Below are 14,978 nucleotides of genomic sequence, written 5' to 3' on the forward strand. Positions count from 1 at the left end.
TTTCCCTTGCGGGACGTGGTGTGAAGACATTTCACAAAATATAATTATAATATAAATACAATTAGCAACGTGTGCCCTCTAATTGAGGGAGTGGTTTGAAATTAGTCAAATTGGTACATAAAACAGCCTATTTCTTGGTTGACTCCCCTTGGGTGTCTAAAAAAAAAAAATGTTCTAAAAAGTTTTTCCAGACCTCTTTCAAAAGAGACTAACACCGTTTGCTAATTGTTCTCATCTACAGGTGGTTGAGCACTTGCTTTTTTTAAGGTTTTGTGAAATGATCCTCACATGTATGTGACATCCATACATTCTATGGTTTTTAAATATTGCATTTACGTTGAGCTTCGAGTTGACTTGTGTTTGATGTGCATTGTAGCTGCTTGCTGAACGTAGTGGACAGCACATCTTATTGTAGTTGTGCTGCAGGATTTCAGGGCAATGGCACATATTGTACAGGTAAGCGTCTCAAAAACCCTTCAAATACTTAAAGGGTTAGTTCACCCAAAATTGAAAATTAGCCCATGACTTACTAACCCTCAGGCCATCCTAGGTGTACATGACACTTCTTTCAGACGAATAAAATCAGTTATATTAAAAATGTCCTGGCTCATCCAAGCTTTATAATGGCAGGGAATTTGTCTATAAAAGTGCATCTATCCATCATATAACGGTTCCACAAGGCTCCGATGGTTAATAAAGGCCTTCTGAAGTGAAGTGGCACATGTGTAAGAAAAATATCCATATTTATAACTGACTTAAATAACGAGCTTCCAGCGGTCAACGGTACGTAAGTTGACTAACGATGAAAACGTAACCCGACGCATCGCAAGCTTTGATGCCTCTCGTGGATAGGGCTATATCAAAATCCTCCACCATTTCTCTTTAAAAATTCTTGTTTTAGACTCGAATTCAAGACCGGTGTTTTGTTTTGCTCGATCCTCTGCGCTTGTGTTCGTCAGTACGCATGCGTTAAGTGTTAACTTTTTCACCATCGCTGATCGCCGGAAGCTTGTTATTTTAGTGTGTAAAGGTTTAAATATGGATTTTTTTTTTACACAAACGCACCACTTTGCCTCAGAAGGCCTTTATTAACCCCCCCAGAGCTGTGTGGAGCAGTTATATGATGGATAGATGCACTGTTATGGACTTCAAAAATGACTCAATTCACTCCCATTATAAAGCTTGGAACAGCCAGGACATTATGATAACTATTCTTTCAGACGAATAAAATCAATGTCATATACACCTAGGATGGCTTGAGGATGAGTAAAAAAAAAAAAAAAAAGAGCTAGTTTTCATTTTTGGGTGAACTAACCATTTAGATAACTTGTAGCCAATGATTTTTAATGGTGATTTAATATATGTTATCTCCAACCCAAGCGGTGGATGCATGTGCAGAGAAAAATGGTGGTTGCTCGGTCCATGCCGCGTGCAAGCGTACTGTCCCAGGACGGAGAATATGTGTGTGCCACCCAGGTTATAAAGGCGATGGAAAAGTATGCATTTGTAAGTGTGTTTAATATTCAATTTGTAGGGTAAGGTACTCAACTGGTAGTACATGGCCCTCACAACACCACTGCCCAGGTTTAAACATCCAGGAAACAATGTATATTGTTAATGTACTGTTGTGCATTTAAAAAAGGTAAACAATTTGTATTTGTAATGTGTCTCTGAAGCCATCAACCCATGCCTGGATGGGAATGGAGGATGCCATACAGATGCTGACTGCATTCATACAAGTCCTAATAAGGTAATATACAGACAATACAATTTTATAAATGAATCTCACCAAAACCATGTCCACATCGCATTTCACTTAAATACATGAGAGAAGAAAAAAAAAAACTGCTCCTGAAGGACAACAGAACTACAATATAAAGATTTTAAATCAGCATAAAAAGGCAGCACAACAAATACTGAACAAATAGTTTAAGTGTTTTATTTTAAGACGGATATGAAATTTACACTGTACCAAAACAGCATAATTTTCTTCTGTGGATGACACGATTGAGAAATATCAGCCAATGTCAATGGACACAAGAATGTTTGGTCAACAGTAAATAGCTTGTGTTCCATGGAGAATAAAAAAAAAAACCACAAGTATGGGGGAAAATCGATGATGAATTCATGTTTAGGTGTGAAATTAATGGTTTGATTTAATTCAGCTTAAAGTAATTGCCTTACTAATACTACCATAGTGTATGAATACATTTTCAATACTGTATTGCATTAGTGAAGTGAGCTGGACAAAGTCTGCATTAGTACGAATGTTACAGAAAATTAAACATGAAAATTAAGACCATTAACACCACATTACATTTAATTTTGGAATGAATAGTGACCTGGACATGATTTTTAAAGACTTACCCTTAGACTAACGTTGAATTAATGCATCGTTTGTTTTTCCTCTCCCAGTCAGCATGTCACTGCAAACAAGGCTTTTCGGGGAATGGAAAGCAATGTATAGCCATCAACGTCTGTAATGAGGTAGAACACTCTTTTGATAATTGTATTAAAATGACTACATTAGTTCTCAACTGGTTTTACAGCCCAGCCTAAAACCTCAATTGCCCTTAAATGTCAAATGATTTAAATAATTGGTTATTAAATGTTTAGAAAACCAATGGTTTGACTAGAACAGGCCCACTTCTACATTCATTTCTGAGTCAGAACCCACCAGTTGACAATCACTGTATTACAAACTTGACATTGCAGCAATCAACTCACAGAATAGCAAGAATAACATAGCACAAAATCACAAGTACTTGTTTTGTCAGAGAAATGGAGGATGCCACAGAGATGCTAGCTGTACCATGACAGGACCCCTGGAGAGGAACTGCACTTGTAAGCCTGGCTTTATTGGCGATGGAGAGACCTGCAAAGGCACCCTGCTGAAGGTTAGACGTACAGCAAAAATGTAAACGGGCACACAAATGAAATAATACTTTAACAGTGCATCTTTCTTTTTAGGAGATTCAAAAGAGAAATTTTGGGGACTTTTACATAGCACTGGTGGTAAGCTGAATCTTCGTAAATAACAATCTTGTTTTTAAACCTGAAATTCTGAGATTGTGATCTGACTGAGGATTTTTCTCTTCACAGAGGAATCAAGTTCGTGTCCTCGGATATTATGGCCCTTACACAGTCTTTGTACCCAATTCAGATGCTTTCAACTCATCCGGGGTAAGACTTTGAGGGTCGCAACACAATGGCAAGAAAGTTTGTGAACCCTTTGAAAATCTGACTTCTGCATTGTTTACTCAAATGTGGTCTGATCAAAGTCAATTTTAGACTATCTTAATTTGCACAAACAGTTGTACTCTATTGAAGACACTGACAGGGCAGGAAAGTTACAACTTCTCCAAAAGATAAATGGAGTCAATTAAGGATATGAGATTGGGCATGTGGGACGCCTGTTTACTGGCATACATGTTCTTAAAGGGTTAGTTCACCCAAAAATGAAAATTCTCTCATTAATTACTTACCCTCATGTCGTTCGACACCCGTAAGACCTGTTCATCTTCGGAACACTAATTAAGATATTTTAGTTGAAATCCGATGGCTCAGAAAGGCCTCCATTGGCACAATGCACAGTACACTCTCAAGACCCATAAAAGGTACTAAAGTCCATCTCACTACAGTGGTTCTACAATAACTTTATAAAGCGACGAGAATAGTTTGTGTGCAAAAAAAAAAACTAAATAACTTATATAGTGATGACCGATTTCAAACACTGCATCATGAAGCAGTGAAGCGTTATGAATCAGCGGTTTGGATCGCCAAAGTCTCACACGCGATCCAAATCATGATTCGACTTGCTGATTCATAACGCTTAGAAGCTTAATGATGCAGTGTTTTGAAATCGGGCATCACTATACAAGTCGCTATTTAGGTTTTGCACACAAACTTGTCGTCGCTTTATAAAGTTATTGTAGAACCACTGTAGTGAGATGGACTTTGTAACAACGTCTTTAGTACCTTTTATGGGTCTTGAGTGTGCATTGTGCCAATGGAGGCCTTTCTGAGCCATCGGATTTCAACAACAATTTTTTTTAAATTTTTGTTCTGAAGATGAACAGAGGTCTTACGGGTGTCAAACGGCATGAGGGTAAGTAATTAATGACAGAATTTTCATTTTTGGGTGAACTAACCCTTTAATTAGTGAATTAAAGGGATAGTTCAACTACCCCCACCAAAAAAAATATTTCAATCATTTACTCACACTGTCACGCCAAACCTGTATGACTTCAAAGCAAAATATATTTTGAAGAATATTGGAAACAAAACATCATTGGAGCCCAGTGACTTCCAATGTATGGGGAAAAGGGAAAGCGGAGACATGTCAATCTTTTGATCCACAAAGGAAAGAACATCCAATGTGTCTGACTTGACTAGTAAGAAACACTAAAAAGGCCAAAAATTACCATTAGCAAATGCAGGAGATCACACAGCTAGCTGAAAGAGATAAGAAAAATTACCTCCTACTAAACAATAATAGAAAAAGTAGAGCTTCATTGATGAATTTAACATTTTAAAATGGAGAGGGGGAAAAAAATCCACTTACTTGAACAGGTCCATGAGCAAGAAAAGTCCTCAAACACTGCACTCCACCATCTTACAGCAAATGCTTGAAGCTGGCTATTTAAATGGTAGTGGTATTAGGAGCATGCAAGCTCATTTGCTGACAAATTACATGCCTATTAGCTTGTTTGCACAGGATGCAAGCTGATTGGCTTACAAGTAGATGACCTATCAGCTTGTGCCATGACTGGCTAAAAGATCAAGTGTCATGTGATTGAAGTTTAATGAAAACAAAGCCTCCAAAGAATATGAGCCAAATTCGTGAATAGAAAAGGGAAATATGGCTAGCTTTCATTTAAAAACAATGTTCCAGTGCTCTTAAGTATTCTTCAGTATTTAAACTAAAATATGACCTGAAAATGTGATTAATCTAAATGGTCTTTGATCTACTCTACATGATATCTGCCTCTTAATAAGTAAGAGGATATTGTGATTGTGGGTTTCTTAAATGTTACTGAATACTCCTGCTTTTATATTTAGTTGAAGGACATTATAAAGTGGAAACATTCTAAAAACGCCCACATCCTGAGCTACCACATAGTGGCCTGCCGTGCCCTTCTGCCAGATGATCTCATGCAGCCTCGTAACCTGACCACACTTACTGGTGACATCCTCACCGTTACGTATTCAGAGGTACAGTACCTGATGCACACTGATGCATGACTGTGTAAGATATGTATTTAACTCATCATTTGTTTCCAGGATACTATATACATCAATAACAAAGCCAAGGTGGTGTACAGTGATCTGGAAAGTAGCAATGGGATTTTCCATGAGATCGACACTGTCCTACTGCCTCCCGGTTTCCAGATTCTGAAAAAAAGGGAACAAGACAGCACACCGGTATGTCCCCACAGAATAACTCTGACAATATTCATCATTTATTTTATGATTCATGCCATGTAATTACGAAATAACACTGATAGATTTTTATTGTCATTTTCCTTTTTTCCGAAAGCGCAACCTCTCAGAAGTGGCCAATATCAATGGCTTCAAGACCTTCTACAAACTTCTGGAGGTAAAATAAGCAAATTTTCTTCTAAAATCCTTTCCACACAAAAGTTCTTATTCTTCTTATGCCTTTGTTGGAATATTACATTAAATGAATAGTTATTTTTTTTTACAAGAACCCTCTATTTTCTATTGAAATCCACCCAAATTTATATTACCTTGTTTGATTAAAGGACACAGATACGTTGAAGTTGGTGATGGACCCACTTCATCAGCCTGTCACCCTGTTCATGCCCACGGACACGGCAATGGCTGCCCTGGCCCAAGAGCAGAAAGACTTCCTGTATGCGATGCATAACCGTGATCAGCTTGCTGAGTATCTTAAATACCACATCCTGAGTGACACCAAGGTTGGTCTCTATCCAGTGTATTTAATTTTTTTGGCAAGGGCATGGCGGTATAAGACTAATTCAGCATGACATGAAATTCAGTGTTGACTCCCTAATGCATCATTTAAATGTATTTCAATGTATTGTGTGTCCGCTAGCTCCTGCCTTCAGCGCTCATCCATGCCAGCTCTTTAAAAACTCAACAGGGCTCAGATCTGTCAGTGGCCTGCATGGGGGAAGAGCATATAGTGAGTACTTTTTATATCTATTACACAAATCACATATTTATTTGATTTATTTTTTAATTAACCATGCATTGTGTTATGCACATTTATCTTTCAGGGGGAGCTTTATGTGAACCACAAAAGCTGTCGGATTGTAAAGAGAAACCTTAATTTCAATGGAGGCATGATTTATGGCATTGACTGTCTGCTGAATCCTCCAAGCCTTGGGGGGCGCTGTGATTATAAGCACACCATTGATTTCACTGTGAGTCCTAACAAAGTTCAAATAATTTTCCCTTTTTACTTCGAACAACATTGGCTGCGTTTAACTCCACTTTTAGACATACACTTGCAAACTACCCTTAGCACTTCCCCTTGAGGGAATCCCCGCCACCATTTTGAAGTGCATTGAACTTCGTCAAATGGGAAGGGAAGTTTATTTGGACAGACCCTCGATTTTGAGCAAGGCAACTCAAAATGTACACTTCCAAGGCATCCAAAGACCATACACAATGCAACACAATTGTAATGTTAGATTGCGCTATATTTTCCCCCACCCCACACAACTCTAGTGTATGATATTGGAGTTATTTTGACATTTAACTAAAACCCCAACCTTAAGCTGACTTTTATTTATACAGTTATAGTTTATTGTATTGTTATCATTTTCATTTGTGTAATTTTTTATATTTTCTCCAACAGCCCAAGCATTCATACAGGCCTATAGAATGGTGCATAAAAAAACTCAAAAGGAAAAAAACTAAGCTCCATATCGGATTCCAAGCGATCAAGGCATTTAAGCACATTGCAAGAGTTCTGCCAATAGTGGGCAGTGATCAAGATAGAGAAGTTAGTGAGAGCATAAAAAAATGGACTTAAATTCAGCCATTGTAGTGCATTGTATGATTTGCATAGTATGTACTTGTGCAATTTGCATCAACGCTAAAGTGATCAGATCGAATCAATCTACCATTCTTCTTTTTTTTGTTGTTGTAATAGTTGGCTTGCAGGTATTGTGGTCGCACTACTCCGGATTGCCCGCTTGGAGGCAAGTTAAAGGTAATTTTCATCTTTATCTGAAGCTAAACCTTAAAATATTATAGTATGGAAAGAATATGAAGAATATGTTTGACTCTATCCAGTCAGCTTTTATTAGATGTCATGGATTTATTGTAAAACTCTACTAAAATAGTATAAAATAGCATTTTTCCCCTCCATTGATATATTTCCTATTTAGGAAGTTAGAGCAGGACATAATGAAGAGTTAATCCCTTGTTTTTAAATAGCCAATAGCCTTAGTTTTGTCACAACTATGAACCATGATTTGCTACTATTGGCATGACTGGGGCAGGGATGATCAATATTTGTGTCTCATAATACTGCAAATTTTAAACGGATAAACACTACCAGTTAAAAGTTTGGGGTCAGACCGTCAGCAAGAAACAACACTTATATTCAGCAAAGGATGCATTAAATTGTCCAAAAGTGACAGTAAATATATTTATAATGTTACAAAAGATTTCTGCTTTCAAATAAATGATGTTATTTTTAACTTTCTAGTCATCAAAGAATCCTGAAAAAATGCATTACCACAAGAAAATCCCACAAAAATATAAAGAAGCACAACTTTCTGTACATGACGTGATAATAATATTAAATGATTCTTGAGCAGCAAATCAGCATATTAGAATGATTTCTGAAGGATCATGTGACACTGAAAACTAGAATAATAATGCTGAAAAGTAAGCTTTGCCATCACAGGAATAATCCAATTCAATTGTGCTTTCAATCTAGGAAGAACAAAAGTGTGTCCTTTTAGAATCATATTCTAATGGGTATCCAGGATGTCAGTCAACATGTACAATAGTCACATGGAAGCCCAAGTGCTGCTCAGGGTTCTACGGCAGGGACTGTCTTGGTAAGTAGTGTCTTGCTGTACTATTCTCAGTAAATCCCAGTTCAAACTAATGATAAATGCAGATTTTACATCTCAAAAACCTAATTTTAACTAGGTTTGTAGAGTTTTCTAGCCACTGTATTTATTTTGCCAATTGAAGTACATCATCCTGTTCTCCAGCATGTCCTGGGGGTCCAGGATCCCCTTGCAGTAACCATGGCAAGTGTGACGAGGACCATTTAGGCAATGGCACCTGCACTTGCGATGCTGGATTTACAGGTGTAGCCTGTGAACTGTGTGTGGATGGCCATTTTGGACCTGATTGCAAAGGTAAGCTTTTTCAAAACAATGATATGTATTGTGAACGAATTACTCCGTCATACATATGCATGAATATATAGTTGGTCTATTTCCTCTCTTCCTAAGCCTGCAACTGCACAGAACATGGGTCATGTGATGAGGGTCCTAAAGGTACCGGTTCGTGTTTTTGTGAAGAGGGCTGGACTGGTCCACAATGTGAGAACAAATTAGGTATAGACCTTCTCATTACTCTTTTTGTTTTTGGGTTATATAACAGACCAGAGAAAGACAAGCATTGCAAGTCCAGTTCACTGCATGTATTTCTGATATTTCAGCTGATGGTCCTGTTTGCAATCCGGCTTGCCATGCGAAGGGCGTCTGCATGGAGAATAATACCTGTGTCTGTAAACCCTTCTATGAAGGAGATGGCATCACCTGTACAGGTACATACATGAAGATTTCAATAGCGATACAAAAACAAGAGTAGAAGTCGTCCACTCACCTCTATCTCTTCTGCAGTGGCCAATATGTGCAAGTACTGGAACGGCGGCTGTTCTAAGTATGCTAAGTGCAGTCAGAAGGGGGAGAAGGTCAGCTGCACGTGTGTCAAAGCTTACTCCGGCGATGGGTTTGTGTGCACACCCGTCGATCCCTGTGCGGATGGTGAAAATGGCGGGTGTCACGAGCACGCTATCTGCACCATGATCGGAGCTGTAAGCAGAACTTTCTCTTTCATTATTTAAACTGAATATGGTCTTTATATGGGGGTTTACACATCCATAATGTGTGTTGGTCACCAGGGCAAGAGGAAATGTGAGTGTAAAGACAACTACATTGGAGATGGGATTGATTGCCAAGCAAAACTGTTGCCAGTCAGTCGTTGTCTACAAGATAATGGACAGTGCAATTCAAATGCTCAGTGCACGGACATGCACTATGAGGGTATGTGGTCTTCATATGCACTATTAACAACTTCTATTTTTTATATTTAAAAAAATCTATTTTAATATATTTGTAAAAAGTAATTTATTCATGTGATGGCAAAGCTTTATTTTCAGTATCATTACTCCGGTTTTCAGTGTCACGTGATCCTTCAGAAATCATTCTAATAAGCTGATTTAGTAACACTAATTAATTTTTAATAAATGCCTTTTCAGTACTGAATGAAATATTTATAATACACATTTCTCTCGACTTGTTTACCACATTGAATTTTTTTTTCTCATTGAGCTTTTTGCAATCCATTGTGACCTCGACAAATAATATGCAGTGATTTCTTAGAAATTAGCCTAAACAAAGTATCTTATGTTTGTGGAGTAGCCTGGGTGTGTAGACTTTTTCTAGCCACTGTATTTAAAAAAAAGCTATTTTGCCAGTTGAAAAACTATCTAACTATTATCCTGTTCTCCAGCATGTCCTGGGGGTCCAGGTTCCCATTACATTAACCACGGCATGCCATGACGAGGATGCCTTGGCAGCTCACTAGGTTTTGAAACAAAGTTAATGATTTTTTCCCATTCTTTTAGATAAAACATTAGGAGTTTTCCATTATCGTTCCTCAAAGGGAATATACAAACTCAACTACACAATGGCGCAGGAGGCCTGCAAGGAGGAAGGAGGAACTATCGCTACCTACACACAGCTGTCGTATGCCCAGCAGGTGCCGCTCTTAAAGTAACACAATCATTTTAGGCTGCTGTACCATTAGGGATCATTGTCTGAATGTTATTGTGTGTCTTTTCTCTTATGTTTGTCCTGCAGGCAGGTTATAACTTGTGCGCAGCAGGCTGGCTTGACAAAGCGAGGGTAGCGTATCCCATGAGCTTCTCTAACCCAAAATGTGGTTTTGGACATGTGGGTATTGTGGACTATGGCATTCGCAATAACCTGACGGAGATGTGGGACACGTTCTGCTATAGAGTGAAAGGTAAAAGTCCTCTGGTATATATGTGAAGCTCTTCTATCAGTATACAGGTATGGCCTAGTTTGGGTTTAGACGGATTGTGTCTGTTTCAGATGTGAAGTGTGAGTGTAAAACTGGCTACATTGGTGACGGATACTCCTGTACAGGAAACTTGCTGCAGGTTCTCTCAGCCAGACCAACCCTGTCTAACTTCCTGTCTGTGAGTAGAGCTTCAGCTATTGACAGAATTAATCATTTTGTCCTGCCCTCAGTATGTAAAAATAAACAAAAACTGTGCTGTAATGGACTTTCAAAGGAAGTCGATGGGCCAAGGCATTCTCTAGGGTTTAAAATGCTTTTTATCTTAAAGCATAGAAATTATTTATTTATGGGCATGGCAAATCTCCTATGATGTCGATACCTGACTTCTCTGTCTTTTCAGCAAATCTTGAATTATTCAACTTCTGCATCAGGAAAAGAGTTTGTGAATCGCCTAAGCAATATAACTATCCAGTCCACTCTGTTTGTTCCTGATAACGATGGCCTCTATACCAACCAGGTGACTCCCACATCCACCTTTTATACTTTTACTTTTTGTTGCCATTTGTTGTAAATTCAAAGTGAAATGTTATTTCACTTATATTCTCACATTAACATCTCCATTGATGCATGGCTTGCACTACAGTGGACAGATTTTAAAAACTCTTTTAGCTTAATATTGTCAAAATTAAATAATTGGCTTTTATGCTGTCACTAATTAAAGACAAAGCAATTTATTAAAATATTATCTTTTAAAATATTTGATTTGTATTAAGTTTATAACATATCTTCTTTCTATCACCAATAAGAGTAACTTTAGACACATAGTACTTGGTAAGGTTTTTTAATATGTTTGAACTTTGAATGAATACAATAAAAGTCTTAATTTCTGTATAAAAAAAATTTACTTGAAGATTGTGTACATATAAAAAGAAAGTTTTCAAATTAATTCAGATTTGTTTGTAGGGCTGGGTATCGATTCAGATGTTCCAATTCAATTCGATTTCGATTCGCAAGCTCTCAAATCGATTCGACTCAATGCATATAGATTTAATACAAATACTATATATATATATAAAAAAGAGCAGTGAACATGCAAGTTTACAATTGGGTAATTAAAAAGAAATTAGGAGCCACAAACCTGTGTATTAAACGTTTTATTTTTGGTACACTTGGGTATATTTAAAACAGAACCCATATTTCAAATGCATCCAATTATGTTAAATACAATACGATATTGATGCAACTTTATTCAGAAAAATTTATCTGATAAGTATTTTATACAATTTTGTTTATATTTTTGATATATTTATTCTAAAACATAAAAAGGATATTGGATGATTTTCAGCAATTTTCAGTACACGACAAGCTTTACTTGCGATTTTGCCGCCCGTCATGTGTACAGTTACTTTTCATACACGAGAGGCAAATAAGAGGGTGACATCTAGTGGAGAAGACTAGTAATTAGATTTATTTTAATCTTATGTTCAATGTTTGCGGAAAAAAATATGGAAAAAATCGTTTTGTGGCCTTTGAGAATCGATTTTGAAACAACCATATTTTTAAAAACGATTCATCGAAAACTATTTTTTGCCCAGCCCTATTTGTTTGTAAAGCATTTTTCACAATAAATACCGTCCCAAAGCAGTATATTAAAAAAATATTGCATTCAACTTTTTTTTTGTTCAAGTTCTGTCATGAAACAGCACAGGCTGATAGGTCCTTAATTTGATCTGCTTGCAATCGCATCATTCTCTATAAAGCACAGCTGATTGGTTCCTGCTGTATCAGTAGCCAATGAGCTTGCTGCTCAACCTTCAAATACTTGGTCAGCATTTGCTGTAGCAGTAGCAGCACACTTTCAAAAAACCCTTCCCCTTCCCCAGCTCCACCTGTATAGATCTGCTACGAGGTAATTCATGAATGTCAGTGATAGTCATGACAGAAATATTGTAAGGTTAACACATTAATTTTGACAGCACTAAAATTTTTTTACTTTGTACAAAAAATGTAATGTAAATGTAAAAATGTCAACTCTAAAATTTTCAGTGGACGCTCTTGGTTAATGTCCTTTATGTGTTCAACAGACTTTGAGTGGTAGAGACATAGAGCACCATCTACTAGATGGGAGGGCTTGGGATCTGCAGGCACTTGTTAACATCACTCATGTCCGAACACGACTGGGACAAAGCCTGACCATCACCAGCATCCCGGATCTCCAGAACCCTCAAGTAATGGTGAGGATATAAGTTACTTCATTACTTATTTTGAGTTATACGGACAAACTCTTTTTGATCTGCTTGTCGTCACTCTCTTGTCTTCTTTAGACCTCTGGATACATCAATGACCGTTATGTCATAGACTCAGACATATTTGCATCCAATGGGGTCATCCATGTTCTCCAGGGCCCATTAAAAGCACCTCCCCCTCCACCTCCATCCATCCACCCGGCTCATAAGGCTGGGATGGGCATTGGCATCCTGGGGCTCATCATCCTCATTGTAGCAACTGGATTTGTGGGATACAATTTCTACACACATAAAACAAAGCCATTCCAGTTCCACTACTTTAAGGTGATCTTGTTTGTGTTCACATTTATATATTTTTAGGGCTGTCAAAGTTCACTATTTATGAATAAAACCGTTTATTATTTATCAATAATGTATTTATAAATCGGAAGGTTCAACAAAATTATTCTACTGCACACCATCCACACAAATGATTTTGTGTATTAGATTGATTGCGATTAAATATTTTAATTGATTGAGAGCCCTATTCCTTTTTGTCTATATGTGGTGTGTTTATATATAATTATTTGAATTATTGTAATGTTAGGAGGATGAAGGGGAAGATGTGAACCCATCAGAATCCAGTCCAAACATCAGTAATCCTGTATATGACTCAAAAGCCACAAAAGAACAAACTCCACCGGTCAGTGATTCAAACGTAAGTAAAGCAGATTTTTACCCAGCAAACACAGAACCTTCCCCTAACGTTCCCATATGGTTCACGTGTTTTTGGGGACAATATAAGCATGTTCTGGAAACATTCTCTGTAGGGTTTTTTGTTGTTGTTGTAATTTTCCTAGGTTTTATTTTGATGATTTATTTTTTAATGATCTATACAGAACATTCTAGAATGGTTATTTTTAGGTTTAATATTTGTGTTTTTTCTAAAGGAAACCTATACATAATGTTCTCTAGTGGTTATTTTAAGGTTGAAACTAATGTTCTCTGAACATTTTGGGAACCAAAAAATCGATAGCTGGCTATAAGTTTATGGTTGGTTAAATGCTGGGGATTTGTATCATGTCTTACAAGACTATAATCTCTCCTTAAATAAATGTGTTCACGTGTGATGTTCATTAAAATAGATCTGTTTTGTCTTTTGTAAAAGGGTGAAGACAAGCATCAAGTGATTTCCAGTGGATCCTATGACCTTCCTCAGCACAGCTGAAATCACAAAATCAAGCCTATGCTATGTAATTATTTAAATCTCCAGCAACAAAGCAGTCAGACATTCTGGTGCCGTTCTCTGAGAACACGAGAGGACACTGTGAAGGACAGGCGAATGCTAACGTAGACTGAGAAATCAATCTGAATCTACTGAGGCTGTATATGCATGTTTATGTTTTGGATGAAAGTAATTAAATGTGTAAATGTTTTGAACTTGTTTACCAGCAGTCTCTAAATTCTGTTGTCCTACAGGCATTAATAATGTCCAACACACAATGTGAAGAAAAGAAAAAAAAAAAACCTGGGGAGGAGGGAAGAATATTTGGGAAATAAAACAAAAAGTGTGAAGGTTCTGTGTTCTGTCTATTTGCTATTTGCATACGTCTTTTGGGGTTACAGTCTTTGATACATTTGACACATGCTTAATTATCCAAAGTACCTTAAAGTACATGCGCCTGGAAATCATTTTCTGTTAAGTAAAATGTGAAGAACGCATGCTTTGCCTATGTGAAAAGTTTGTTCAGTTTGCACTCTTCATATAGGTTGTAGGCTACACTTAAAGAAAATGCATATTACAATAATAAAAATCTAAAAAAATCATTGCCTTTTGGAATTTGAACCAGAAACCTTGGATAAAGGTAAGAGTAAATTCTGTGTAAAGATTGTCTGTTGAAACCCTGGTCAATGCATGATGTGCAAATGGTGTTTTTACCTTTCCTTTTATGACAGTGTCCCCTCTCTCTTTTTCACTCTCTTCTCTTTCTCAAAATGCTTAAAGGGATAAAAAACAAACAAAACAAGTTATACTTTGGGCGTTTGACTGAGTTGAACACTTTTACTTTGTCTTCTAACCTATCATTTACGAGCTGTATAATTTACTGAAACTAAGATGTTTGCTGGTCGAGACCGTGGCAAAAATCATATTTTTATAAACTTCAATGTCCTCTCACCTGACTGACCACCTCGGGTTTGTTGTGGTTTCATTTAATGATAATGGTAAACTTATTGACCACAAGAGGGAGCTGACGATCTGATCACCTATTTGTATGGCCTAATACACGTTTAACACATTTTGCTTTAGTGTGAAAACGTATGTGTCGTTTTGGAATATAATCAATGAGCCCATTTGAAGCAACTTTGAGTCTGTTGGGCACTAATATACACGGCTCACTTTAGAAACTGAAGTGCAGTTTATCATCCGCTCCACTAGATGGCAGAAGCTGGCTTCGCTTTAACCCA

At 37.2% G+C, this 14,978-nt stretch overlaps 1 protein-coding gene across 1 annotated transcript in view; it reads left to right on the forward strand.

Annotated features, from left to right (window-relative positions):
• The window catches only part of stab2 (stabilin 2), a 35,332-nt gene extending 21,003 nt beyond the window's left edge, over positions 1 to 14,329 (forward strand). Inside the window, exons 39-65 of the mRNA XM_079816419.1 lie at positions 377 to 456; positions 1,381 to 1,506; positions 1,677 to 1,750; positions 2,416 to 2,487; positions 2,778 to 2,897; positions 3,103 to 3,183; positions 5,062 to 5,214; positions 5,284 to 5,424; positions 5,543 to 5,599; positions 5,766 to 5,942; positions 6,080 to 6,169; positions 6,264 to 6,410; positions 7,145 to 7,204; positions 7,940 to 8,063; positions 8,223 to 8,372; positions 8,469 to 8,573; positions 8,678 to 8,785; positions 8,862 to 9,055; positions 9,143 to 9,284; positions 9,869 to 10,002; positions 10,104 to 10,269; positions 10,359 to 10,465; positions 10,688 to 10,804; positions 12,372 to 12,521; positions 12,612 to 12,857; positions 13,120 to 13,230; positions 13,681 to 14,329. Of these exons, the coding sequence (XP_079672545.1) occupies positions 377 to 456; positions 1,381 to 1,506; positions 1,677 to 1,750; positions 2,416 to 2,487; positions 2,778 to 2,897; positions 3,103 to 3,183; positions 5,062 to 5,214; positions 5,284 to 5,424; positions 5,543 to 5,599; positions 5,766 to 5,942; positions 6,080 to 6,169; positions 6,264 to 6,410; positions 7,145 to 7,204; positions 7,940 to 8,063; positions 8,223 to 8,372; positions 8,469 to 8,573; positions 8,678 to 8,785; positions 8,862 to 9,055; positions 9,143 to 9,284; positions 9,869 to 10,002; positions 10,104 to 10,269; positions 10,359 to 10,465; positions 10,688 to 10,804; positions 12,372 to 12,521; positions 12,612 to 12,857; positions 13,120 to 13,230; positions 13,681 to 13,740 (3,292 nt within the window). The 3' untranslated portion in view covers positions 13,741 to 14,329. The remainder of the gene's footprint in view (positions 1 to 376; positions 457 to 1,380; positions 1,507 to 1,676; positions 1,751 to 2,415; positions 2,488 to 2,777; positions 2,898 to 3,102; positions 3,184 to 5,061; positions 5,215 to 5,283; positions 5,425 to 5,542; positions 5,600 to 5,765; positions 5,943 to 6,079; positions 6,170 to 6,263; positions 6,411 to 7,144; positions 7,205 to 7,939; positions 8,064 to 8,222; positions 8,373 to 8,468; positions 8,574 to 8,677; positions 8,786 to 8,861; positions 9,056 to 9,142; positions 9,285 to 9,868; positions 10,003 to 10,103; positions 10,270 to 10,358; positions 10,466 to 10,687; positions 10,805 to 12,371; positions 12,522 to 12,611; positions 12,858 to 13,119; positions 13,231 to 13,680) is intronic.
• Positions 14,330 to 14,978: the final 649 nt, after the last annotated feature.

This window comes from Gobio gobio, assembly GCF_949357685.1.
Source record: "Gobio gobio genome assembly, chromosome: 5".
Taxonomy (NCBI): domain Eukaryota; kingdom Metazoa; phylum Chordata; class Actinopteri; order Cypriniformes; family Gobionidae; genus Gobio; species Gobio gobio.